At 37.2% G+C, this 26,262-nt stretch overlaps 1 protein-coding gene across 1 annotated transcript in view; it reads right to left on the bottom strand.

The window, feature by feature from the left end:
- STK4 (serine/threonine kinase 4) overlaps window positions 1–26,262 on the bottom strand; it is an 89,367-nt gene that overhangs the window by 17,542 nt on the left and 45,563 nt on the right. The window contains exon 10 of the mRNA XM_036902179.2: window positions 16,374–16,531. Coding sequence (XP_036758074.1) covers window positions 16,374–16,531 — 158 coding nt within the window. The remainder of the gene's footprint in view (window positions 1–16,373; window positions 16,532–26,262) is intronic.

Raw genomic sequence — 26,262 nt, 5'->3', positions numbered from 1 at the left:
CTACTGAGATAACTCCCCAAAACATCTTTCTATGAAAGAAGAGGAACCGTCCAGGGGCCAGAAATAGTGTTGGTACACCCACCCACCTTCTTATCATGCTAACATTGCTATTCCCACTAAATCAAGGAAACATAGAAAGGCAGGACACCGGGTATGCAGAAGCCCAGCCTGTGCTGCCTTGGTGAAAGAACAGGATTTAAGGACCTCATTGCATAATAATTATTGCGGTAATAACAATAATATTAGCCAGCATTTCTTCAACATTCATTAACTATTATTAGCTGGTCACTACATTAAGCCCTTTTCCTGTATTATTCCACTTGACTGTCATTAAATCTTACAGCTTTAATTATTAACCCGAGTCTACAGATAGGGAATTTGAGGTTTGTAGAATTACATAATTTGTCTGAGGTTACACAGCCAGCAGAGGGCAGAGACCAAAACGGAACCTGGTTCTGTCTGACCCTGGTCTGTACTTTAAATGAAACATCACCCAACATCTACAATTGGCCAAGTGCCTTCACATTCATAAACTTCATTATAGAGAGGATGAAGTGTAAAGACACCATGAAGCACACGGCACAGAGAATACCTCGGTAGCAATGAGTTAGCATAAGGCTGCCAAGGTTTGCTCAAGTCAAGTCACCATAATACTAAGTGGTTAAAGGCAAGAGACTGGCTTTCTCCATCTGTAAAGGAAAAGCCAGACAATCCCAGTCATCTTCTGTCAAATCTCTGGGAGAAATAATCAAATTAAGCCCATACATATTAGTTTCCCTGGGGACAAATTTTGACTGAAATCAAAATACACAGTATCTTCAGGTCGAGCTTTTAAGCAATGGTACAGATGTCTTCCCCATTGCAGAATCCCCCCTTCTTCTCTGAAATTACCAGAACTGGTCAAGAAAACATTGATGACGTCTCTAGCTGGAAATAAGGAGCTGAAAACATGCTCCCTGAGGTCCTTTCTGTTCGTAAAACCCAACATGCTCTGATGGACACGGTGTAGGAATCATGTATTGAGAGACAATGGCTTCTAGGAATTCAAGATATATGCCACTGGTCACCTATACTTCCAGTGAAGCCTCATGGCAGTGACTTCAGACAGCCCTGCCTAGGGCCGAAAATGCTAAGACACTATTTGCCATGTCTTAGGATCCAGGTAAATCTCTGTTCTACACCACCTAGCTCTAAATTACTTGTCACTATTCATCCTGCCACTACGAAAACTCACAAAACCTGTAATCTGGACTCTGGCTCATCATGTGGTTGAAATAAAAATAATCCTCCTATATTTTAAGAGCAGAGAGATAACTAGCCGTGAAGAATGAACATTAAAGAAGAAAGCTGCCAGGCAGCCATGGATCAGCAGTCTCAGAACCCAACAAAGGAAAGGAAAACCGGTGTCAGGCTCACATAGACTGATACAGTTTTCAGCGACCTCCCGAGGGGCAATCCACCAGCACGTAGGTCTTCCTCTCAGTGCCATTTCAATGACTGAGTTAAAAACTAAGCTCAGATCACCAAGCATGATTCCCTAGCACAGCAGGCTGCTGTGGCTGAGACAAAGACGACATTCATTTGCCATGTGGTTTCTCAGAAAGAACAGCTAAACAGGTTTCCCTAGCAATTTTGGATACGTATTTCTTTTTCAGACTGCTGCTCTTGGCGGGCTTTCTGAAAGTAAAAAATACAGGAGCTCATTATATTCCCAAGTACAAATGAATTCAGCCTTAATTAACATACTTTAAACCTGGCTCTATGGAAGAATAAGAAGTCTGAAACAAAAATGGGGTACCTTTTCGAGAACAGTTTAGGATAATCTGCTCACCAGGAACTGCTCCATATGCTTACCTCAGTAAAGAGCAATTCATATGCAACTGGTGTTTGTCCTGGCATGCGGATGGCTCTGTAGGGCTGGAGACCAACACACTAACCATGGCCTCCATTCATCTTTCTTCCAGCACAGGATTATGGAAAGAAATCCATCAAGAAAAGGTTAAAAAGCAAACAAGCATGGAGACAATCCAGAAGAGAAAGGTAAGAGACTTGAGAGCACAGAGTCTGATGTTTAAAATCCTGGCATGGTTCACACTCAGGAGACAGAACAACAAAAGCAAACATGAAGCCTCAACTCCCAAACCTGCCACTGACAAGAAGAAAGCCTGGCTTACTAAGAAGCATCTACAAGCCACTTCGCTTCAGACAAAAAAGTTCCAAATACTACAGGCCAAATAAAAAGAGAATGACTAAGTCTATCAAACTAATAATACAATGTGATGGACTATTACTATGTAAACATCAAAAGTGATGATCTTAAAAGATTTTCAGTGATATGAGAACATGTTTAAGATGTTAAGTGAAAACAAACCAAGATACCATATTACACGTACAGAGTGACCTCAGCTGTGTACAACAATATGGAAGTATGAAAAAACTGAAGGCAAATATGTTAAAATGTAAACTGTGAGTATTGCTGGGGATAGTGGAACTATAGGAGAACTTTTCTTCTCTAAACTTATCTTCAATTTCTAAATTTCTCCAATTGGGCAAGTATTCTTTTTTAAAAGGGAAAAAAATAGCATTGCAGTATCCTGGAAGAGCAAACCAACACTAAAGAAGAAAAATAACGATTAAATGCTGACTGCAGAAAGGCACTGTCCTGTGTGTTTTACATGCATTATGACATGCACAAGAGCCCTATGGGACAGGTGTGACGTACCTGTATTTGGCAGGTAAAGAAGTTGAGAGTTAGCCAGGTGACATAAGAGGTGTAGAAGATGGGATGGAAGCCCAACAAAATGGCTCTGGTGGTTTTAACCGCGACATATACTGTCTATCAACCACAACGGCAGAATCTGCCTCCCTGCCTGCAAGCTTGACCTAAAAGCAAGCATCAATGGTCAGATCTACTTTAAAAGACATTATAATTATTTAGATAACTGTGACTACAAAAGAGGAATCTGCCAAGATACTAAGATATGCAAGCTGACTTTCCAACTAGAAGAAATAAAAGCACCTCTAATTAGAGCTACAAAGAGAATTTATTCGATAGACTGACACATCATTGCAGGTGAAAATACACCAGCACAACAAATTCACTACAGCTAAATTCTACAATCCGAGAGAAAGCCAGGAATCACTGTCAAAGAGAGACTTCTGATATCTAGTCATCAAACTGCCAAGATAAAATAAAGGCATTTTAAAGATACAATTATTATGACTTGGACAATTTGTGCCCCCTCCAAAAGTCCCCAGCAACAAGAGGCACTGACCACTGGAGGCTACAGAATAGAAAGAGATTTATGAGAAAAATTAAAAGCCTTGTACTTGATGCCAAATTATATAATGTGCTACCTGCTAGGAGGACCCCCTGGCTCTTTTTTCGTTCCAGCACTGAAAGCCTTTGGTTAGAAGTAATTTGTCTTGGCAAAGAGGTATCAAGACATAGAAGTACTCTGGATCAAATTCTGTAGAATCAGCCTGTTTGAGATGCATTAAAGTTAATGCCAAAACAAATATGTGGTTCTGTTCACAGCTCCTTTCGAGACGTTTAAAAGCAGAAAAATAATGAAACTCAGAGTTTTATGTGGAAAATTTCTATCTATAGGAACAAGCCACTTTTAGATACTAGAAGCCATCAAGATTTGGTAATTCCAAATCCATCATGTATATTTAAAATGTTAGTTATTAGGAAAATTGGCTAACTGTATAGAAAAATACAAAGCTGGACTGCCAATCTTTACACCAAGACAAATTCCAGATGGAATAAATATTGAAAAAGAAAAAAACATACACATTCTAAACAAAAGGTTAATATTTTCATAATCTTGAGATGTGGAAAACTTCTAAACGTGGCATAAAATTCTAGAAACCACAAAGGAAAAGCTGCTAAATCAAAATACATAAAAATCAAAATTATCTGGAGAGCTAGACAGTAGATATAGTTTTTAAAAACTGGGAAAATATCTTTAGCATACATATTAAAAGGTTCATAACTTTACTTGATCTATGAAGAACTCTTTGAAATCAGTAAGGAAAATGAGGATTCCATTAGTAATTAGATAAAAAACACAAACTGGCAATTCAGACACAAAAAAACAATAGGGAAATATGACAATATGTATCACAATTTCAAATTTATAAACAGTTTGATCCAAGCATTCTATTTGCAGGAATTAATTCTAAGGACATACACATCATGTAAAGACTTTCATTAAAGTAATGTTTATTATTAAAAATCTGGAGGCGGCCTAAATTTCCCTGATTTGGAGACAAGTTAAATGAGAGGTCACAAATGCAAATGTTTTCAGGAGTTGGCACAGGCAGTAAAAATAAGCTTAACAGGAGGTGGTACGGAGAGCCCACACCCATGGCAGTAACTCAAACTGTAAAAACGGTATGTTTTTACATACCTTGGTACTTTGGCCAAACTGGCTCTCCTCCCTGGCCTCCACATCCCGCCGGGGTGGGCTGTGTAACCCACAGCCATGGGATAAGCCACGCTGCCCTGTGTCTTTGAGACCAGCCCGGGAGGAGCCCCTTTCTGAGAAAGCTGAGGGCTCATCTTTCTATCACATTGGAGGAGCTCCATAAGAGCTCACTGACCAGCACCACACATTGTCGGCCTTGGACAGAGCCTTCCGAGGCATCTAACACTGGGCAGTCCTCGAGGCCACAGCCATCCAGCCCTGCTTAATAGGCCCAGGTACAGACCAGAGGGTGAGGGGAAGGGAATGCAGAGTCATGGGCTGGAAGGCCAGTAGTCAGGGAATAAGGACTAGGCTTTCCTGGAGGAATCTTCATTTCCATAAGAACAAAACAGTTAGGAGGACAGATGGAGAGAATGAACAAAGGCGAAAGCATGAACTTTCTGTGCAACTGTACACGAAACTCCACCTAGAGATCAAATGCTAGGACTCAAGCACTGTTTCTTAAGACGCTCACACCGAGTGCTGAATTCACAGTGCCACCGTTAAACCTTCCTTTGATGATAAACTTCTGGGCAGGCATCTGTCACTAACCAAGCTGGCACAGAGGAGAGTTGCTGCAGATAATGTGGCAGATAGAATATGGTATTTTTATCACAAGACCGTAATTCATCCCAGTAACTGGTTTAAATTAACCCTAGAACGTTTGTTGGAGTTTATAATTACAGCCTCAGTAGCACTTCCACACTGGAAGTCACCCACCCAAATCTGGAATGGTATGTTTCTTCCCAATGTCTGAAACAACTTTATGCTTGGTCTTATGGGAATAAAAGCACTTGGGAGAGGACAGCAAATTTCCTGACTTTACTTCATTTAAACACCACTCTCTCAAAAAATTTTAAACTCCAAAACAGATAGAGCAAATGAAAAGATTAGTGGTTGCCTAGAGCTGGGAAATGGGGTGGGAGGATGCCTATAAAAGCCAAGCAAGAGGAAGGGTCTTTGTGGGACAGAAAGGTTCTTTCTCTGATGTATGAATGCCAGCATCCTGGTTGTGACGCTTTACTACCATTTGCCAAGATGCTGCCATTCGGTAAATCAGGTAAGGAGCGCACGGATCTGTAAGTATTATTTCTGACAACTGCATGTGAATCTACAGTGATCTCTAAAAGCCTAGTTTTAAAAAAAAGGAATATAAGATATATCCATATCTAAAGGCTACAAAATCCTAGAACAGTATTTAATATGATTTTGCTAAACGAAGAGCAAATGGAAGCAACTGGTGGGCCTGTAAAGCGGCTGAGTTTGCCCTTCCGCCAGGCTGCCACCTTCTGACCCAGTGTTGTGTGCAGTGCGAACTCAGCTACACAAACAGCAGCACTCGGTTCCCAGAGATGGCTCTGTTGGTCTGTGTGTGTCTCTCTCAAACACACACGAGCTATTTTATATTAACAACTTCATTCTCAAGATTAAAATTGTTTTGAAAAGAACATCAGTGTGGGAACTTTCCAGGTCTTAAAGCTTCCAAGCAGGCACAGAAGAGAAGCAGTCTGATCAAAGAAAACACAAAAGTTCTGTATGAATCAGTATGATTGACAGTTAAACCCCAGGCTAAGACACACATAATGTGGGGGGCGGCACGGGGAAAGCAGTATAGCATAGCGAAGACAAGTAGTGACTCTATAGCATCTTACTACGCTGATGGACAGTGACTGCAATGGGGTATGTGGTGGGGACTTCATAATAGGGGGGATGTAGTAATCACAATGTTGCTCATGTGATTGTGTATCAATGATACCTTAATAATAAATAAGTAAACAAAGCCAAAAACACCCCAGGATAAGAAAGTCAAAACAGAATCAAGTTCATCTTTGCTTTTAAATAAATAACTTCAAAGCAAACAACATTTAACTAAGAAGTGAGAGCTGCTGCAGCAGGGCCCTCCACAAAACTGTGAAATAAGTTTGGGGCTTGCCTCCCATCTGGTTTTGGGTGCCCACCTCACTATCTTTACCTCTTCTCCTCTGGTAGCTCATCTCTGTCACCTATGTATTATACATGCAAATAAAACTTACTGAATGCCTACTATGTGTCAGGTACTCTGCTAAGCACTTTAAAAGCATTTCCTAGTTCAATCTTCTCAGTAACCCTAACATAAATGTTAGTATTTCATTCTAGGTTACACGACTTGCCTAGAATTACAGACCTCATAAGCTGTGAAGCCAGGACTGAATCTAGGTCCCTTTGTCTCTCCGTCAGTATGCTGTCTTCCTCCTGTGCTCACTTTGGTCTCTAGAGTGTCCAAAGCACCCCCCTTTGTATTGAAAATACAGGGAAAAAACCCTTACATATATTGAGCATTTTTTATATGCTTCACACAAGCTATCTCTTTCAGGCTCAAATAACTTCCATAGTAAGTATGCATTATCTCCATTTTAAAGATTAGCAAAGAAAGATTGGGAGAGTTTGAGGGCTCTTGAGGACTTTTGAATTTCACCTTCATTTAGCAGATGAAGAAATAAGAGCCCTAGAAAGATCAGGTGGCTTGCTTAAGAACACAAAGCTAGTTACTGTCAGAGCTGAGATCTAATCCCAATCCACTACTCTCTTTAACTAGATCTAAGCTGTCACTTGGAAAGGAACCAACATATTAATAATAGAGTAGGAATGCCAAGCACTTTGCTAAATGTTTTATGTGCTGTTTCCAACTTTGATCTAGGGGATTCCCAACACTGCAGTTCCAATCAGTGTTTGCTTACTGACATTTCACGATAGAAGGCACAAAAAATTTAAACTTCACATCAATCAGATTAATAAGCTAATGAACAAGCTCCTATGCACACAGATGAATGGCTATTACAAAAAAAAAAAACAACAAAAAGCATTGGAAAGTTTTTCAAAGAATGCACAATGGTTTCAAACAACGTGATCAAATACACTTTCTGACTACCTGTGTGCTTGACTAACTGCCAACAGCTGCACACCTGAAGTTGATGAATGCTCACCCACAGTGTATTTACAGCACTTCTCACACGACAAGTGTGTGTGATGTTGAAAAAAGAATGGTCCTGACATCAGAAAATCTGGATCTGAAGCCTAACTTCATGACGTACTCATCATGTGCCATGAATGGAACACAGAACCTAGAGTCTTTGAGCCTATCTGTCAAACAAGTGGGAATACAATTTATTGTGCAAGGATATTGTGGGAGGCAAATGGGAGAAAACATTTACAGGGACCTAACGCACAAATATACTCAGTAGGTGCTCCTTCTGTCATTTTCTTCTCAAACTCTACAACCTTGAGAGAACAAGTGTTCCTGCCAGTGAAATTTACAATAAGACAAGATGAAGAGGAAACAGGGAGGTATTTGATGAAAGGGCACAAAGTTCCAGGTATACAGATGAGTAAGTCCTAGAGATCTACTCTATGCATGGTTCCTATTGCTAATGATCCTGTATTGGATGCTTAAAGGTTTGTCAGGAGGGTAGATCTTAAGTTAGGCATTCTTATCACACATCTCCTCTATGAAGGAGGCCTATGAAGGAGGCAAGGTGAGGTTTCTTATCCCTCTTAGAGTTTGAGGATCTGAAGTCCAGAGACATTAATAGGCAGCCTTCCTACTTAAGTATCACCAAATTAAAGAGGAAAATATGAATGCACCTTTAACCATATTAAATGTCATCTCAATTTAATGTGATAATAATATTACCATCACCAGCAAACAGAAGCAGACCAGAAGTCTGGGCTAAACTGCTTCTTTGGCCTTCTGGCTCTGAATCACTGTTCAAAGGTTCAAATTTTTTTACAAAGGTAAAATTAAAAGCAAAATAATAAGTAATGATATTTAATACACAATGAACTCAAAACAAACATAAACAGTCTTACAATTCTCTGCTAGTAGAATTCCACCATAGTTCTAAAATTAAACTTGATTCAGATAATCCCAATCTACATTTCAATTTGATCCTTCCCCTAACTCAGGGGAAAAACAGGACAGGCGGTATGACACTTAATTTTTACAAACCACAAATCTGAAACTCAAATTGGAGAGTGACTCATCCAGGTTCTAACCAAAGCCAGGGCCATTCACCCATCTTCTGACATAACTAATAATCACTCTACTGATTGATGGTACAAGGTACCCCTGTTTTCAAGGAAACTTGCAATGTCTAACTTCCAGGCTGATGAAGTAATTTTATCATTTATTTTACATAGCTGGTGTGAAAATTAATGAAGGGAAACCTCATTAAAATAGAGTCAAGAGGCTAGAAGGGGAAGCCGTATCACTTAACATCAATTATGGGAAAAATTTCAATTACAGACCCCAATAGGGACAAGACGTAAACTGCATCTCCTATAAGACATTGACTACCCCTGCAGCGCAGCCAATGAGAAACTGCCATCGCCTGAACTCGCTTTGGAAGTACTTTCCTTCAAAACAACCCCTCCCAACTTTCTCCTCCATAAAATTACATCCCTCTTCTGCTTTGTTTGTCGGATTTCTCTACGGTTTTGCTGTAGCTTGCATGTCCTGAGTTGCAATTCTCTATTATTCCCAAATAAACCCATTTTTGCTGGTAAAATAACTAATAGTTTTACTTTTAAGGTTAACACCGGCAACTTCTCTGTTACCATAAGGAAATTCCACACAGTGAACTGCACACACATGTAGTGAGAGGGTGCCATCTCTTGGCAAAAGGTGCGTACTGCAACAGAAGCAGTGAAGAGTTTCAGGATTTGAAAACTATGAAATGGCAGGGGAATAGAAAGAAAAACTACATGGAATAGAGATAGAAGGAGAAGAAAACAACACTGGGAAATTCTAAAAATTACACCCATGACCATTTCGGGTGATCAGTTTCCAGCTGGTAATAGTTTTAATTCCTTTCTGTAGAGCAGTTTTAAATCAGTCTCTTTGGAAGCACGTTTTTCTTTGGGAATGTATCTCTGGTTGTATCGTAGAAATCAATGCAAGACCCCGAGGAAAGGAGTTTAGGTTACCAAAATATACTCCATGAAATGTTGAAGGCACTTTATATGTATTACCACATTTAATTCTCATACACAAAATCTACCCTACAGGTACCAGTATTACCTCCACTTTACAGATTAGGAAACTGAGGCACAGAGAGAAGAAATTGGCCCCAAACTGCTCAGTAGATGGTAAAGTCATATTTGGAGCCCTAAAAGTCTGACTATAGTGATCTTTAGTGCCTGAACTAAAATAGCATTAACCTAGGCACATACAGGCATAATACATTTCCTTACAACATAGTAAGTTTGCTGCAATTTTATAATGCCTTCTAAATAAATGCTAAATACAACACATTTTCTGTCTAAAAACCTGGATGTATTGAACAACTAATACACACAATGAGCTGTCTTATTCTCATAACAGTACAGTAAATTACCATTAACCAGCCATCTCTCTGAATCTTCTGAATCACCTCTTCTTCCTCACACTGTCAGCTCAAAATATCAGTAACATCAGCATCAAATTCCAATACTGAGAGGAACAAAGGAAGAGAGGCAGGCCTTCCATTCAGAATTATTGGGGCTTAGAGTAAACATGTTGTCAAAGACAAAACACGCTCAATCAATTCTGTTGTACCTCACTTGAGCGGTGAAGCCTCAGGACTTTTAAGTAAATGTGGTCATGATGGGAGAGGAAAATGATATAAGGGATACATCTCAAGTAAGGAGAACAGTTCCACATCTTGCCTTTTCTTTCAAAGGCACTTGGCTACAAAAGCCAATCTACTTCAGAATTCCAGAGATTCTTTCTTCAGACTGGGGTGAGAAAATTGACATAAATCTCTTCCCTGTCTTCTCAATGTTTCATGTCCCAGGAATATAGATTACTGAACTGTCAGGAGTCCATGTAAAGGAAAAAAAAAGGAGGTGAAGCTGAGAAGAAAGGCTGGATTAGTGTCTGACAGCGCAAAGGAAGAAGAGTGGAAAAAGGCATGTCTAAGTGAATAAGATCACAATTCAAAGTCATGGCTGTGGATTCAGCAATAAGAAAAACAATTTACATTCACCTTAGTTGAAAATTTAAAACTCTGCTTTCTAGATTAGTAACTAATTTACATTTTAAAAAACGGTTTAGCTTTTGTAACCTTACAATTGATGAAGAATAAATAATACTAAACTTCGAGTTTTCTTTTTCTCTCTGATTTCAGACTCAGCAAAATTAAGTTAACTGAACCAAATCATGGCTTTGGTTGTAATGAGATTCACATTCACAAAATTTCAGGTTCTAATTACAGCAGAAATTCCAGGCCTCCAGGGACTCCTTCACTTTCTAATACCAACCAGACAACATTCTGATACCCGGGGCATGTAACAATGTTTGCCAGGAGATGGATTACTCACTCTCCTGTGACACAGGTATTATGATTATATTAGCCAGTTTATATGGCTATTATTAGTCAGTTTATATAAACAGCACCAGACTGTTGCAGAGAGATAACTGAATAAATTAATCACTGCTAAGAAAACAAAAAAACCACATTAACTACAAAAAAGAATTACAAGCTTACAGGCCTAAAGGATTTAAACTTGCTTCTTTAAACTGAAAGCATGAGCCTTAAAATACAAAGGCTATAAAAAGTTGCATTCTCTATTTATGAATGGGTTTATGAAGTGATCAACTTTTAAACTATTACAAACAACTTAAATGTCTATCAAGAGAGGACTGGCTGAATAAACTACAGTACACCCTCACAACAGAATACTAGTAAGAATCAGGAAAAATGGATCTCGTACACTGCTATTTATTACTGTAGCTATATACTGCTCTCTATGCTGCTATGGAGTGATTTCTAGGTTATACAGTTAAGTGAAAACAGAAAGTTGGGTTAAAGTGTATATAGTACACTAATGTTTACCTAAAAATTGTAGTACAAACATACATGTATTTGTACATATATAACCAAAACGTAACAGTAATGGAGGGAAGAAACAGAATAGAGGACATAGGGATAGAGACTAAATATGAATAATTTTGTTTTGTAGGTTTGCCTTTGTAACCATATAGTTTAATTATAATGTGAATCAATAAAAAGCAATAAATAAAACAGAAAGCAACTGAAACAAAAAAATCTGCATATTGAGTTTCTGGCATAACCACATAGGCAGAAATTTTTCCAAGTGACTTTAACATACAGAATACGTACATCTAAACTAGAACATTGCCTAATTGGACAAAGAGAACTGCAATACAAATCTTAAATTGTTTTCAGTAATTATTGTAGGTGGAAGTGTTGTACTGTGATTCCGAGGATGATATATTTACTGTGGGATATAAAGCAAATGAATTATTTCATTGGTGCTGCTGGGAAGTGAGACACTGGCATGAAAGAAGGAGTCACAGATGCAGGATCAATGTGGTTAAGTAAAAACTTGTGGCATTCAACCAGTCCTGGAGATAGCTTAAGAACTCATAAGTTTGTGATAAACATACTTCCTGGTTTTGCCCATTGAAAAGACCTAGAAAAAATTATCCAACCACAGTGAGCACACCTTGTACCCAGACTATAGTCTCTAAATACCATTGCCCACTAAAAGTAAGCAGAGATCCTTCAAAAAAAAATGGCTGTTTTCACAAACTCAAAAAAAAAAAGAGAGTAGAATGGCCATGGCCAGAAGCCTGGGTGTGGGGAGCGAAAATGGGAAGATGTTGGTCAAAGGGCACAAACTTCCAGTCATAGATAAAAAAAGTTCCGTGGATCTAATGTACAACAGGGTGACTATAATTAACAACACGAGAGTAGGTTTTAAAAGTTATCACCACACACATAAAGGTAGTTATGTGAGGGGAGGGAGGTGTTACCTAACCTTGTTGTGGTGATCATTTTGCAATATACACATGTAAGAAATCATCATGTTGTATGCCTTAAACTTACGTATGTCATGGGTCAAGAATTCTCAATAAAGCTAAAAAAAAAAGGCTCTTTTCAGGTTAATTGACAAACTGTGGTAATTCAGACTTGGGCACTTGACAGACATCCTCTGCCAACTGAACAAAGTGAGGCTTGTCAATTCAAGGAAACAACTGAAGATGTTTGCTACCAATGATAAAATTCAAACTTTCAAACAAAAATCAGAATTTTGGAAAACTTGATTTCACCACTGTGAGCTTGACAGTGTCACTATACTTACACAATTTTCTGAGGAGACTGGTGGTAATTTCAAGAAATGTGCTTTTTCTTAGTATTGTACAGTGAAATATGCTAACATTTAGAAGATGTGTGTAACTCAGTGAACCAGAATTTTCCAAATAACCAATATAATGGTGTTATAAAATCATATGTGAGTAAAAGTTCCATTCAAAAGGCAAGAATGACCAATGAATTTTAGGCAAAATTCACTGATAGTTTCAGATTCCACACTGCAACTAACCTTTAGGAAAACACCAGCTACTGAGTGTCAACATAGTGTGAAAGAATGTCCATAATTATCTGAAAAGGCTATTAAAATACTTCTCCTTTTCTAACTACATTATCTTAGGCAAGACTTCCTTCATGTACTTCAACCAAAACAATATTATGATAGACTGGATGCAAAGCAGATATGAAATCTGTCTTCTATTAAGCCATACAGATCTGAAAAAATTAAGCAATGCCATTCTTTCCACTCATTTCGTTTGGGGAAATATGGTTATTTTCCATTAAAAAAAAGTTATTTTACATTAATGTGTAACAGGCTTATTGTTATTTTTAAATGAACTAAGAAATTTTGAAAAATTTCTCAATTTTTATTTCTAATTCAGTAAATATCAACAGATACAACCTACGTAAATAAAAGCTCTTCGTGGTCCTCAATAATGTTTAAAAGTATGAAGGGTCCTGAGAACCCCTGCTCTAGATCAAACTACCAGTTTACAGGAAATTCAAGGAGCATAAAACAGCACCATTTAGATGTAATCAGCAATATCCAGAATTCAGGCAACAACTGGTTTCTTCAATAATATCAACAAGTTGGTGAGTGTGTAGGGCAGGTAAGGGGGGTACCTATATAAATTAAAAGTGATTTAAGAGACATATCAGCCAACTGTAATGTATGACTCTTATTTGGACCCTAATTCAAAAAAACTGTGAAAAAAAAAAGCATGAGATGACTGGGGAAAACTGCAAATGGATAACATTACTTTATAGCATTGAAGTTATTATTCTTAATTTTTAAACACATGATAAAGGTATTGTAGTTATGTTTTTTAAGGGGATCTTTTAATCTTTTATAGATAGATGTGGAAATATTTAGAAATGAACTATGCCTGTAATTTATTTCAGAATAATCAACGGGGATGGGGAATAGTGGAAGTAGAGGATTAAATAAAACAAGTATAGTCATGAGTTGTTGATGGTTATGACTCAGTGAAGGGAGCTTCATTAGATTCTATCTTACCAATGAAGGCTGGGATATTTAAGGATATGCACTGATCTTTAACAAATTTTGAAACAAATGGACAATAAATTCAAAGACAGAATGTTTTAGGAGTGTGTTTTTTTTTGTTTATATAAAATGGCAGATAAAATTTCAAGTTGTAGTCTACCTGCGTGCCAGAAAACATCAAGATGCATCCTTGAGAGCATTAATTTAACCAAGAGTAAATAAAGCATCTTTGCTACTGTATCTATTAGATTATAAATAAGGTGGTAATAATTCTCACTTCCTACCAAATGTCTCATTTCTAAAGTATATAGCCAAAAGCAGAAAGTGCAACCTAATAAAAAATGAGTAATTGACTATCTCCCAACAAATTCAGTAAAGCTTCTTTCTAAAACCCAAAGAAATCTCTACTTAACAATCATACTTGGAGCCCTGATCTAGGAAGGAATGGTTAGGATAAAGTTTTATGAACTCAGAGGTGAAACTGTTCTCCTCCTGGGGCAAACTCAGGGCTAATGTTTATCCTTCCCTACCACAGAAAGCCCTCTGGATGGCTTATAACTACCCAGGGAATCCAAACAATCAATCTCGTTCAGGTTCTGTTACTTTTATCAAATTAATTCTGAATGAACAGTTCAATGGTTTCATATCCTGGTGGACCCATTATCACACAACTTCAGAGGGATATTAGCTTAGCTCTTTGTGCTGCATTAGGAATTTATTTTTATTTTCTCTGATACACCAAGGAAAAATCTAAAAGAGCAGTAAATATTTCCAGAAAAAGTAAGGGCACGCTGGGCACTAATTTACTTCACCTGAAGGGCTCACCTCAGTCCTGCTCCTCCCTTCTGCACACCCCCACACCTTCTACGCTCCAAAGGCTCACCTCAGTCCTGCTCCTCCCTTCTGCACACCCCCACACCTTCTACGCTCCAAATACGATTCTTCAGTACTTCCTGGCCACACCACAGTTCTCAGTGCCTCCAGACACACCTCCCTCTCTCTGCCTAGAATGCCCTCTCCCTCCTCTAGCTGGGCAGTTCCTGTTCATCTTGTAAAATACACTTCAAATGAGGCTTCTTAATGCCTTCCCTAGGGTTCCTGCTGAGAGTATTGCTCTCTCTTCGAGGCTTCTATGGCACTTTTTATATGCACTTTATGAACAAAATTTACCAGAATAGATCGGAGAGAGGCCATACAGTGTAGGTGGTTAAGAGGATGCACTCTACACCCAAACTACTTTGGTTCAAATCCCTGCTGTGCCACCTTCCTTAATTTATTATTTAGAATTACTACACAGTCATACACACACACTCTCTCTCTCTACTTCCCCTCCCCTGCCAATCTCCCTTCCCTGCTTTATATTTTCTACAACACTACCACTATTTGACACATTAAATATTTTACTTCCTTATTTTCCCCCTTCTAGAATGAAACATCCTAAGGTTTATAGCAAGTAAATACAGGACTTTGCATTAATCTGTTCGTTACACCATATCCCCAGAAAAGTATCAAACACATACTGGCACTCAAACACTGAATAAGTAAATGAGTGAACGAAGAGATGACAAAACAAATGAAGCTGGTTTCTAACATGGGTCCAGTGACTAATCAGTTAAATAACCTCAGGTGAGTCACTCTGGTCCTCAAAAGATCTCCATCCTTAGCTGTATAATTATAACATTCCTGCTACTCCACAACAGTAGAAATTATGTTATGGAAGAATGACATCATTTCTTCTAGGCCAGGACTGGAAAGGTCTCTCAGAATCCCAACTCAAGACTCAAGCTAAGTTCTTTTATAGACAACAACAGAATTATGACTGAATAAGAATGTAAAAATTATAAATGATAAATTTAGGAATAAAAAAATATTCTCTAAAATTATTTGGAAAAGAAATACAGACTGCTTGCTTTTTTCCCCAAATTTTTATTGCCTCTACTCATTAAATCTCTGTGAACATTAACAAGTATCTGTGGTTGAGGGAGAACATTCCACAAAGAGAAAGGAAAAACACACCCAGTTTTTCATACGAAACTTTTGAACAATTCAATATTTATTATCCTTGGGAAAAATTCAGAATAATCCCCTCAAAAAATTTGGGGATTTTTTGAGAGCCTAAAATTAGGATGATGATTAGCAAAAGAACAAAGACACTATAAAATAGCATTAAATGTCCTCCAGTCTTAAATATAAAGTCACAATTTCAAATAAACTACAAACGACAGTGCATCTTCATTTGATGACTGAATATTTCTTTTACCATTAACAATTTCAAACTTGAAAAAATTAAAAATAGCAAGTAAATAAAGGATTTTTAAGAGAGAGAAAAATTACTATCAGGAGGAGCCCCAGAAATGCTCAAACATCAGTTAAAATGTCATCTCAAATGCATGAGGCCCTCAGCCCAGGGGCTGCTGTCAGAGGCAAACAAGACCTGCACAAGAAATTGCTCAGGCCCTTTCAGCGAAACAACACAATTGGATGTGTGATATTTTGAATAACTTTTCCCACAAGACATAACCAGCTACTTCTAATACTACTTACGAACTCATAGTCTCCATCCTGTGGTACTTTCCAATCAGAAGAGCTCTTCAGTGGGCCAGGCACACTCTGGCCAAAGCTGTTGATCTGATTTTCCTTTTCTTTCTGTTCAAAGTATTCAAGGAAAGATGGTCTTGCAGGTTGCATGGTCTCATCCCTTCCTGAAAACCAATTAAAAATAAAGGTGAAAACGAATAACTTAGATTTCAGGTAAGTTTAATAAATAGACCTATGTCCAGATGGGCTACAGTCTCTGGTCAGTGTCTTTCTGCTGGATAAGGACTCCTTTGAAAACTCTAATGAAAACTAGAGTAAAATGCACAAACGCTCACTCAAAATACTTCTCATAGGACTTCAGAGGATTCAGGTCCCCCAAAATACATGCGAATGTTTCCCCAGAGACCCTTAATCTAGGAGGAAAGACTTAGGTGATATAATGACTGAGTTAAACTGGAATATTTTTGGGGTTTCTTATAGCAAAGAGTTCCTATAATATCTAAACTGAAAACAGAGAAGCAAGCAAAAATATTTATCTATATATACAATATTTCCTATAGGCAATAGAGTTGAGAAGGGGGGGTAATACAGTAGGGTGACTAATGAGAAACAATACGTATGAAAAAGAAAATACAAATAAATTACAATCTACCCACTCCATGAAATATTATATAAATTTTAAAATACTATCTACAAATGGTCTACAATAAAGTTGAAGGGAAAAAATAGGATATAATACTATAGATACAGTCTGATCTTGACTCAAAAATCATATACTTGGGAGAAAAAAACAACACTGGAAGAAAATATACCAAAATGTTAACAGAATTTGTCTCTCATAGTAGGGTTATAAGAGATTTTATTTACTTTTTTAAAACACTTTTTTAATGAAGATAGTAAAGGACAAATATTAAATAGAGCTGATTTTATAGGAATTACATAGATGTACCCAGAAGATGGAGAGATCTTGCATGCTGGGGTGCTCAGGTAAGACTGGTAGAAGGGAGCTTAGGTTGGGTCTCAAACAATCCCTGAGAAGACAATCAGTAGCTGTGCAGGACAGCAGTCACACAGCAAAAAAGAATCAGCAGTTATTAGCAGCAGTTACCATATCAGAGTAGAATACAGCAGTTATTAGTCACAAATAGTAACAAAGACAAAAAATTTTACCTGGCATGACTTAAAAACCTAGCTAGCTGAATGCACCTATTTCACATGCTCAAGTAGCTTTGTGTATGTGATGAGTATTTTAATCTAATTCTAGGAAATACAGGTTTTTTTGCAGGTTCCCATGAAGATGGGTTTCCACAGTTACCAGGAAAAAAGACCAGAAGGTTCAGAGCCTTAAGAAGTGGATAGGGAGGAGCCTTTCTCTCTAGATTCCCTTGTTCCATGTAATCTTATCTCCTGACACTTGCCTCGCCCAGTTTCAAGCCAGCATCCTGCCTGCCTCTCAGACATTTGTCATCTTACTTTCACGATTGCCAAGTTCAACAGCAGCCAATCCCATATTTGCCACTTCCAGATGCTGCCAATAGCTTACTTCACTGTTGCCTCCTCATTTATTAGGGATTAAACAATTATTTACTAAGAACAGTCAATGATCACATGGTGAGTGTGTTTTGTTTGTTCTAGATACGTTAAATGCTTTTCATGCTTATTTTGTTTTTTAAGTTAAATTTAAGGTATTACTTCATAATATAGGTCTGAAGGAACTACAACAAAATAAAACTTGTAAAAATGGAAGTGTTTTGGATTTGCTGAAAATTCAGGAAGCTAAGTCCTTTTGATCAGTTCCATCCCCTGGGGACCACCAGAAAAGACAATGGCTCACAATCAACTCTGTGTAAGTTTATGCACAATCCTAAGCATACAAAAGGAGTGTTTAGAGAACCTCCTTGAGCCAAGCACCTGTACAGTGCTACCGAATGCTGACATACACAGTGTACTTCTACACAAAATATCCTGACTGGACACACTGATTGGTGGAACAGAATAGAAAGTCTAGGAACAAAACAGAAGTCTAGGAACAAACAGTTGTTTGGAGAGCCAACTGGTTCTCCAAACAACTGGATAGCTATTTGGAAAAAGATTTAAGTTGGATTTAATTTAATCCATACCTTAAACACCTCATATCTTAAACCAGCAAAACTCCCAGTGGATAAGAGCCCTAATTGTAGAAATAGAAGAAAACATGTGTGAATGTATTTAAAACCTGGGTGTGGAAAAAGGCTTTCTGACTATGACAAAAACACAGATGCAATAGAAAATGGATATATAAAAAACCTTTTCTGTGAAGAATCCATCACAAATTTTAAACATTAATAAGTACACATATACCATAAGCCAAAGACAAATGAACTGAAAGAAAATATTTGTAACAAATACCATAAATTTTTTTAAAGACTTGAAAAGACAGTATATGCACAAAGATATACATTTACTCCTTAAGCATGAAAAAAGAAAAGCTGAGCTTTACTCACAACAGGAGAAATTCAAGTCACAACTACTTAGAGATGCAATTTCTTACATTTCAGATTGGCAAAAATTCAAAAGCTTGACAACACCCTACCTATTAGTAAGACTGTGGGGACACAGGCACTCTCATATGTTGCTGAATGGGAATTCAAAATAGTTCAAGCCCTACAAAAGGAATCGGGCAATATCTAAATGTCAAACTATGAAAAAGGGGAAGATACAGAAGAATCCTGGTATGTTATAATATTTGAATTGGCAGTATTAACATGAGCCCAGATTAAAGAAAAATTCCAAGCCTTTTTCATTAAAAGGTCTTGAAGCAGTGACACCTGTTATAAATGAGCATACCTGGTACTCAGATCTTGGTTTCCAAATACCATTCCCCATTCAAAGGAACTAAGACTTCTTAAGAAAAATAGCTGATTCCAGGTCTGGGGCAGGAAAAGTACAAAGTGGGCCTGGGACATGTTTTTGTGCCTCTCCAAAATAAGCAAGTCCTTAAAAACTGACAGGGACATATCAACAGGGTACAGGAGCCACCCTGTGGTAAATTTTGAAACACTCTGAGCATCAAAAGGAATACACTGAATAAAAAGAATCCATGAATTAAGAGTAATAATCTAAAAGTGCAGGGGATTCGGGAGAGAAGGGAAAAGCTCTTCTTTAGAAAAATCACCACTTGACAACTATATTGTGGTAACAAAATAGAATGTCTTCTTTCTTAGAAAACAGACACTCAATGTTGGGAAGTAAGTTGCATATGCCATGCACCACCTCACTTCATTACTTCTGTCATTTCATGTCTGTTTATACATCCACCTTTACATCTGCAGAGAAAATGACTGAAATGAGTTCGATGAAAATGGCAACTTCTGGATGGAAATAACAGGTAATTTTAAATATATTCGCCTATGGTATTGTTACAAAGACCATAAGGACATTATTTTTTTTTTAAACCATCATATCCAGTAATAAAACTTGTGTAATTGGCACTATATATTTCTATGATGCTTCATTAGTCCCTTTCAATTGCAAAACAGGTGAATTTTAGAAATTCAAGTCTTGTTAAACCAGGGATGAAACACTAAATATAACACTTTTGTGGTCTACTTCTAAACCATGTCATAAAAATCAAAGGAATGTTTGTTAAACTAGAATATAATCATTTGCCTATATTCTATCACTGTTTAGATGAGAAAATGAGAACACTTCCTTTCTTCATATTTGAGTTCTTCTTATTTGATGACAATAGCCCTTTCTAATTCAAAGAGTCCTAGTATTTTTGGAGTTAAATCACCAACTGTTTTTTGTCTCTTTCAACAAAGAAGGGTCACAAGCAAGAAACTAAGATGTCTTTGCTCTCATCTTTTGATATCAATACCAGGGACTTGATTATACCTGATATTTATTAGGAATCAAAGTTCCCAAGACTACTGTGAATTCTGTAAAAAGAGAAGTTTTGATCTGATCACATATTCACACATAAACTGGGAGTAAAATTCACACATTTTTATATGAAATTTAACTGTAGTGAAATGACTAGTTTAAATGGTTACATGTATCTGATTACAAAAATGCTGAGGTTGATTTTGGAGATACCACAATACACTAAAAAAATCCCTATCCTGGGATTCAAAGATCTAGATTCTGTCCTGACTATATGATCTTGGGAAAACCATAGGTTCCAATCTATTAAAAAGGCCACTGAACCATTACTGTAATGTCCCTTTACAGCTTTGAAAATTCCATGATCCTATGATTTGGCAGGAGCTTATAGAAACATATTTATGCTTAGTTACTGATAACCACTGGAAAGAAGTTCTTATCGTCAGAGGGATTATGACACTGGATAGCCTCTAATACCAAACTGAAAAATAGTTATTAGGACTCAACAAATACTTATGACAAGACTATCTCTGACTGAGTTTCTTTTTGTTGCTGTTAATGGTGTTTTGGGGTTTTTTTTTTGGTTTTTAAACAGACAGAAGTGAACAAATTTTCCTTAGCCCAAATTATAATAAAGATGTCAACTAGAGATGCTAGTAATAAAAACGTCTATATAACTAATGCTGAAGAAATGACTAAATCAACTGGTAGGGGAAGCCACCTTAACTGGCAAGAAACAGCATGTACTAAATAGTTGTATTTTTGATCCCTCTATTTAGTGATTCGGGAAATTAGCTGCCTACAACACAATGAATGATTCGTTCTTTGTACGTGAGAGTGCTTCACTGATGGATTTCATTTATATGGAGCAGAAAGCAATCCTGTGGTGACCAACATTTCCTTAGTATCACTGTAACACTGTAATTAAATTATAGCACCTGTTCTCAGTCTGATTTTGGAGACTGATAATAACTCTAAATAAACAAAGCTGCATTACTATCATAATTAGTATCTCAGATAGGGTGTTTGCAAAATTGCTACACTAACTTCCTCCCAGAGTCCTTGGTATTCTCACTGTTTAGTACTAAGACAATAGCAGATGTACAGCAAGCTAGGACTTGAAAAGTGCTTGTGTGTCCTAATAACACATAAATAAACTTGAGGGAGCCTGCAAGAATCATGTGGACAGAAGCTCTAGTCAACAGATTATCTTAGCCGAGGACTCCTAAGCTGCCCAGTCCCAGCCACTATAATACCAGCTGACCACTAAGTTTGGAGGTAGTCTGCTCTGCAGCTAAAACTAACCGATACGTGTCTGCCTGTCTGTCTATCCCTCATACACACACAACCCTGCATCTACAAAGAGTTTCATTCTTTGGGAACTTAGTTCAAATTCAACTAACATTTATTGAATCCCTTCTACTTTTTACTAGGTGCTTTCTCATGATGTTCCCACCCAAAGTTCATGAGCACTATGTAAATAAAGTTGGCGGGAAGAGGACCTGTACTTACGAGGCACCACCTACCAAGTGCTAGCCAATGTACTGCTTCACTTAATCCTCAAAATCTTTTGTGGTATGTATTAATACTTCCATCTCATAAGCAAGAATTTGCATAGGATTACATTAACTAGTTACCAAGAAGGATAGGATTTGAACCCTCATCATCAGGTTCTAAGTGTGGTGAGCTACATTTCATGAGGCAAATTCTCTAAAATCAAAATGGAAGTTCTTGACATGTCAGAACTGCCTCATGTTGAGTTTGAAAAAACTGGGGGATGGAATTTTCCCAGTAACCTTACCTTGGAACTTTTTTCAGCACTCTTGAGCTAGATGATCAAGCGTGCTGGACAAGAGCTTGTCAGGACTAAGAAGTGTTAAGAAAATCGTTCCAAGCTGATTAAAGACAATGCTGTCCCCAAGGCTTCAGTTGGCTGGTGGGCTTCTTGTTGATGAGCTAGGGTGTTTTTTTCAGATGTATCCCCAGAAATGAGGACTTGAGTTAAATAATACCAGAAACCTGAAGTCATAGGGAGAATGGACTGAGCAGAAAAGTCAAATTTTGAAAATAGCCACGTCTTGCTCTGATTCTTTTATCTCATGCAGGAAATGCATGAATTCCTCTACTATGACTGGCCTATTTGTCTTTGTAAGCAGCATCTGGAGAGCTTAATGGATAATCTAAGTCCACAAAGAGGGGAATTCATAAGCAACTGTATCCTGTATTTAATTTCCTTTGAAAAATCCTGTGTAAAAGCAGAAGGACCTAACAACTCAAATGTCCACCAATTATGAATGGATAAATAAAATGTGGTAGATCCATACAGTGCAATATTATTTGGCAATAAAAAGGAATGAAATAGTGATACATGATACAACATGGATGAACCCTGAAAACATTATGTGGACTGAAAGGAGCCAATCATGAAAGACCATCTAGTCTATGAGTCTGTTTATATGAAATGTTCAGAATAGGAACATCTGTAGAGATAGAGAGTAGATTAATGGTTGCCTAGCCTAGGGCTGTGGAGTGAGATAGTGAGTAATTACTAATAGAAATGAAGTTTCTTTGGGGGATGTTTAAAATGTTCTAAAATCAGATTGTAAGCAAAATAGGGTATATCCATACAATGGAATATTATTCAGCCATAAAAAGGAATCAAGTACTGATAGGGGATGGATCTTGAAAACATTAAACTAAGTGAAAGAAGCCAGACACAAAGGCCACATTGTGTATTATTCCATTTATATAAAAGATCCAGAATAGGCAAATCTATATAGACAGAAAGCAGATTAATGGTTTTCTGGGAATAGGGGGTGGTAGGTAATGAGAGGTAACTGCTAACAGGACTGTGGTTTCTTTTGAGGGTGATGGAAATGTCTGGAATTCAACAGTAGTTATGGTTGCATAACATTGTTGATATACTAAAAAATCAGAATTGTAACTTTAAAATAGTGAATTTTATGATATGTGAATTGTGTCTCAACTTAAAATAAATTTTTAAAAATTGGATTGTGGTGATGGTTGCACAACTCTGTAAATATCTGAAAGACCTTTGTATTATACTTTAGATAGATGAATTATATAGTATGTGAATTATATATCAGTAACTCAATTAAAAAAAAACAGAAGGACCCCCTTTCTCTATTATTTTGCTTTTATTTCTGGATTTGTATAAGCTGTAACACAATGCAAATGGAGTCATAACTGGGAGGGAGCTTGATCCAAAACCGAAGCCCATCTTTTCCTTTGGAATGACCATCTACTAAACATTAAACTTTATGCCATTCCATTTTAAATGTTCATTTTTTAAGACTATCATTAAGTATACCCAATGGTCAACCTACTCTTCCCTTACTTTCTACAACAATAACTCTTTTCTACCTTAATACTAATTAATTCTGTTTAAACTAAAGAACTGGAGAGAGCTTGCATTTTCTTCTCTGTTTCATGCATGAATATTTGCAAGAAAAAAACTCAGTGTAATCCCTCAAATGTTTTCTTCCAGCTTGGAATAATATGCCTTATCACAGGGTTGGTATCTGACATTTATTATGTGTGTAGTTTTGTTTTTGTTTTTGTTACCAGGCACCTAAGTGCTTTACATGCATTAACTCACTTCATTACACAAGTTATTACCCAAGTTCATATGTGTGGACATTAATTTTCCTTTGAATGTTCTTTTAAACCATTAAGAATTTCTGTAATCTTAAGTTATATGGTTCCTTGGAGCACAAAAGATTCCTTAAGTCCACCTGGAATAACTCTTCCAGTTAACCAGTTATGGCAACTGCCTCTGTGTAAACTGACTCAACTTCTGGGCAGTGGTGCTCTAGTTCTTTAAGTCTGATGAGTTGCCATATTCAAAGAGATCAGCTTTCAAAGGGTTACTAACTAGAGTAATAGAGGCAGCACATCTAAAAAAGGTGCAAAAGGTTCACAGGTAAGAATGGTTCATAGCTTGGTCATTCCAGTAATTTCCCAGTTGGTCTCATCTTTTGCAGTCTTTTCAAGCTCCATGTCATCCAACTGACTTTTCTAGGAAATCACTTTGTTATATCACTTTTCTGATCAAATGTCTTTGTAACCCCATTAACAAGAGAATGAAGTTCAAACTTCTTGCTTTGGCATTTAAGTTCCTCTAATATCTGGTCAACACCCATTTCAGCCAATACATATATCTACCTTTCTGACTTTGTACCTTTCTGCATATCTGAGTCCTTGCTTTCCTTCTCACAAAACCTTTAACACTCTTTTGTATCTCTTAGCCAGAATCTGGCCCAGTATTATATCACCTTCATATATAGAGGCCCTATCTCCTCAACTAAGTTATGTCAACATCCAATACCACTATGTGAAGCATCCAGGGTAATGCATACATAATAAGGAATTAGCAAGAACAGTTATAGTACAGTAGGCACTCCAAAAATATTAGATAATGACAAATGTCACTTCCCTCTTTTAATCTGTAAATTCCTGGTTAGCAGTAAATGTCTCATTTGGTTTTTATACACTAGACAAAATGACATGTAATAACTACCTAACAAATACTTCTTCATTGGCATTAAATCAAATGATTTGGAGTTGATACTTTTTAGAACATAAACCCTTAGAAGAATCATCTACTTTTTCTTTATAGACCCATTTATAGGAATCAAAATGTATTTCCATTTCTTGCTGAACAAGAATAAGCAGGTCAGAACAGCTTAGAGCACCAGAGAAATATATTCCTCGAACTGATCAAACTTGATTTATCTGTCTTATAGGCATAAGAGTCAAAGTATATATTTTGAGACCCATCTTCCTTTGTTTTTCATTACTATCATGCTACTTCTCTCTCTTGGAAAATGTATTTCCCCCATGGCTATTCTTGGCTTTCCTTTCACCAATTTAACTATAATGGAACACTTTATCTTCCCAAAAATATAGGCCTTGAGCCCTTCACCCAAGTTAGACTGAGATCTGGCACTTTCATATCCTAATATGTGGTCTGGCAGGGTGTTTTGAATGAATTTTCAGGCACTATGTGTCTGTGCTCTTTGGCTCAAGTCAAGAGAACTAAGAATGCTAATGGTTTCCAAAGAAAAAAGTGAGCCCAACATCTGGACACAATTAGAAAACTGCACAAACAATTAGGATTTGGTCTCCACTCTGGCAGGATAACCTTGAATTATTTGTGCAATTATAAGAAAAATCTAAGGACCAAGATGTCTTCTCTTCTATTGTAAATCCCACCCAGCAGGGATCTTCTGATAAATGCACAGTGATCCACAGTGATTATCTTTCAGGGATAGAAAAAAATCCACAGGGTTAAATTCCACAGGGTTAAGATAACATTTTGAAACTTTACAAAGGAAGGCTCATGTGGATCGAAAATCTAGCCTCCTTTAAAATCTACATCGTGTATTTTGAGCTACTTAACAGATTCTCAAAAACATCCATCATCTTATAGCCAAGGAATTTGGAACAGAGGCATATACACTCTCTTCCTCTCTCAATCTCACTCTTCTTCTCCTCCGCACATTTTTAAAACATTGCTGAAACTGACAAGTGACTTTAGAGCAACCATTTTCATGCCAGAGTTCAGACAGAGGTGACATGTACAAAACGCCATCAATACCAAGAGTAAAAACTAAAACACATTAATATAACTAGCAAGAGAAAAGGAATTAGGAGGCAAAATGTAGCCCTGGCTGAAGGAATTTTTAGGTTCAATGAAAAAGCCACTTGCATACATTAAAAGACTCAGATACTTCTTAAAGCGCTTACATTTTTAAGTATTTATATGCCAAGTATTTTACATAGATTATCTTGTATCATCTTAACCCTACCAAGTAGGAACTTATATGTCCCATTTTTTCAGACTAGGAAACCAAAGCTCAAAAAAGGAAGTAACTCCCCAAAGCTGACAAAGTTTATAAGATTCTGAGCCAAGTTTCAAACCAAAGACTGATTTCAAATATTAATGTTCTTTCCACTATTCCTTCTTCTTTCCCTTATTCTTACAGAGAGAGACGCTTCTAAGAAAACA

The sequence above is a fragment of the Manis pentadactyla genome, chromosome 5 (genome assembly GCF_030020395.1).
Source record: "Manis pentadactyla isolate mManPen7 chromosome 5, mManPen7.hap1, whole genome shotgun sequence".
NCBI lineage: Eukaryota > Metazoa > Chordata > Mammalia > Pholidota > Manidae > Manis > Manis pentadactyla.
The sequence above is the reverse complement of the archived record's forward strand: the minus strand, read 5'-3'. Positions and strand labels throughout refer to the sequence as shown.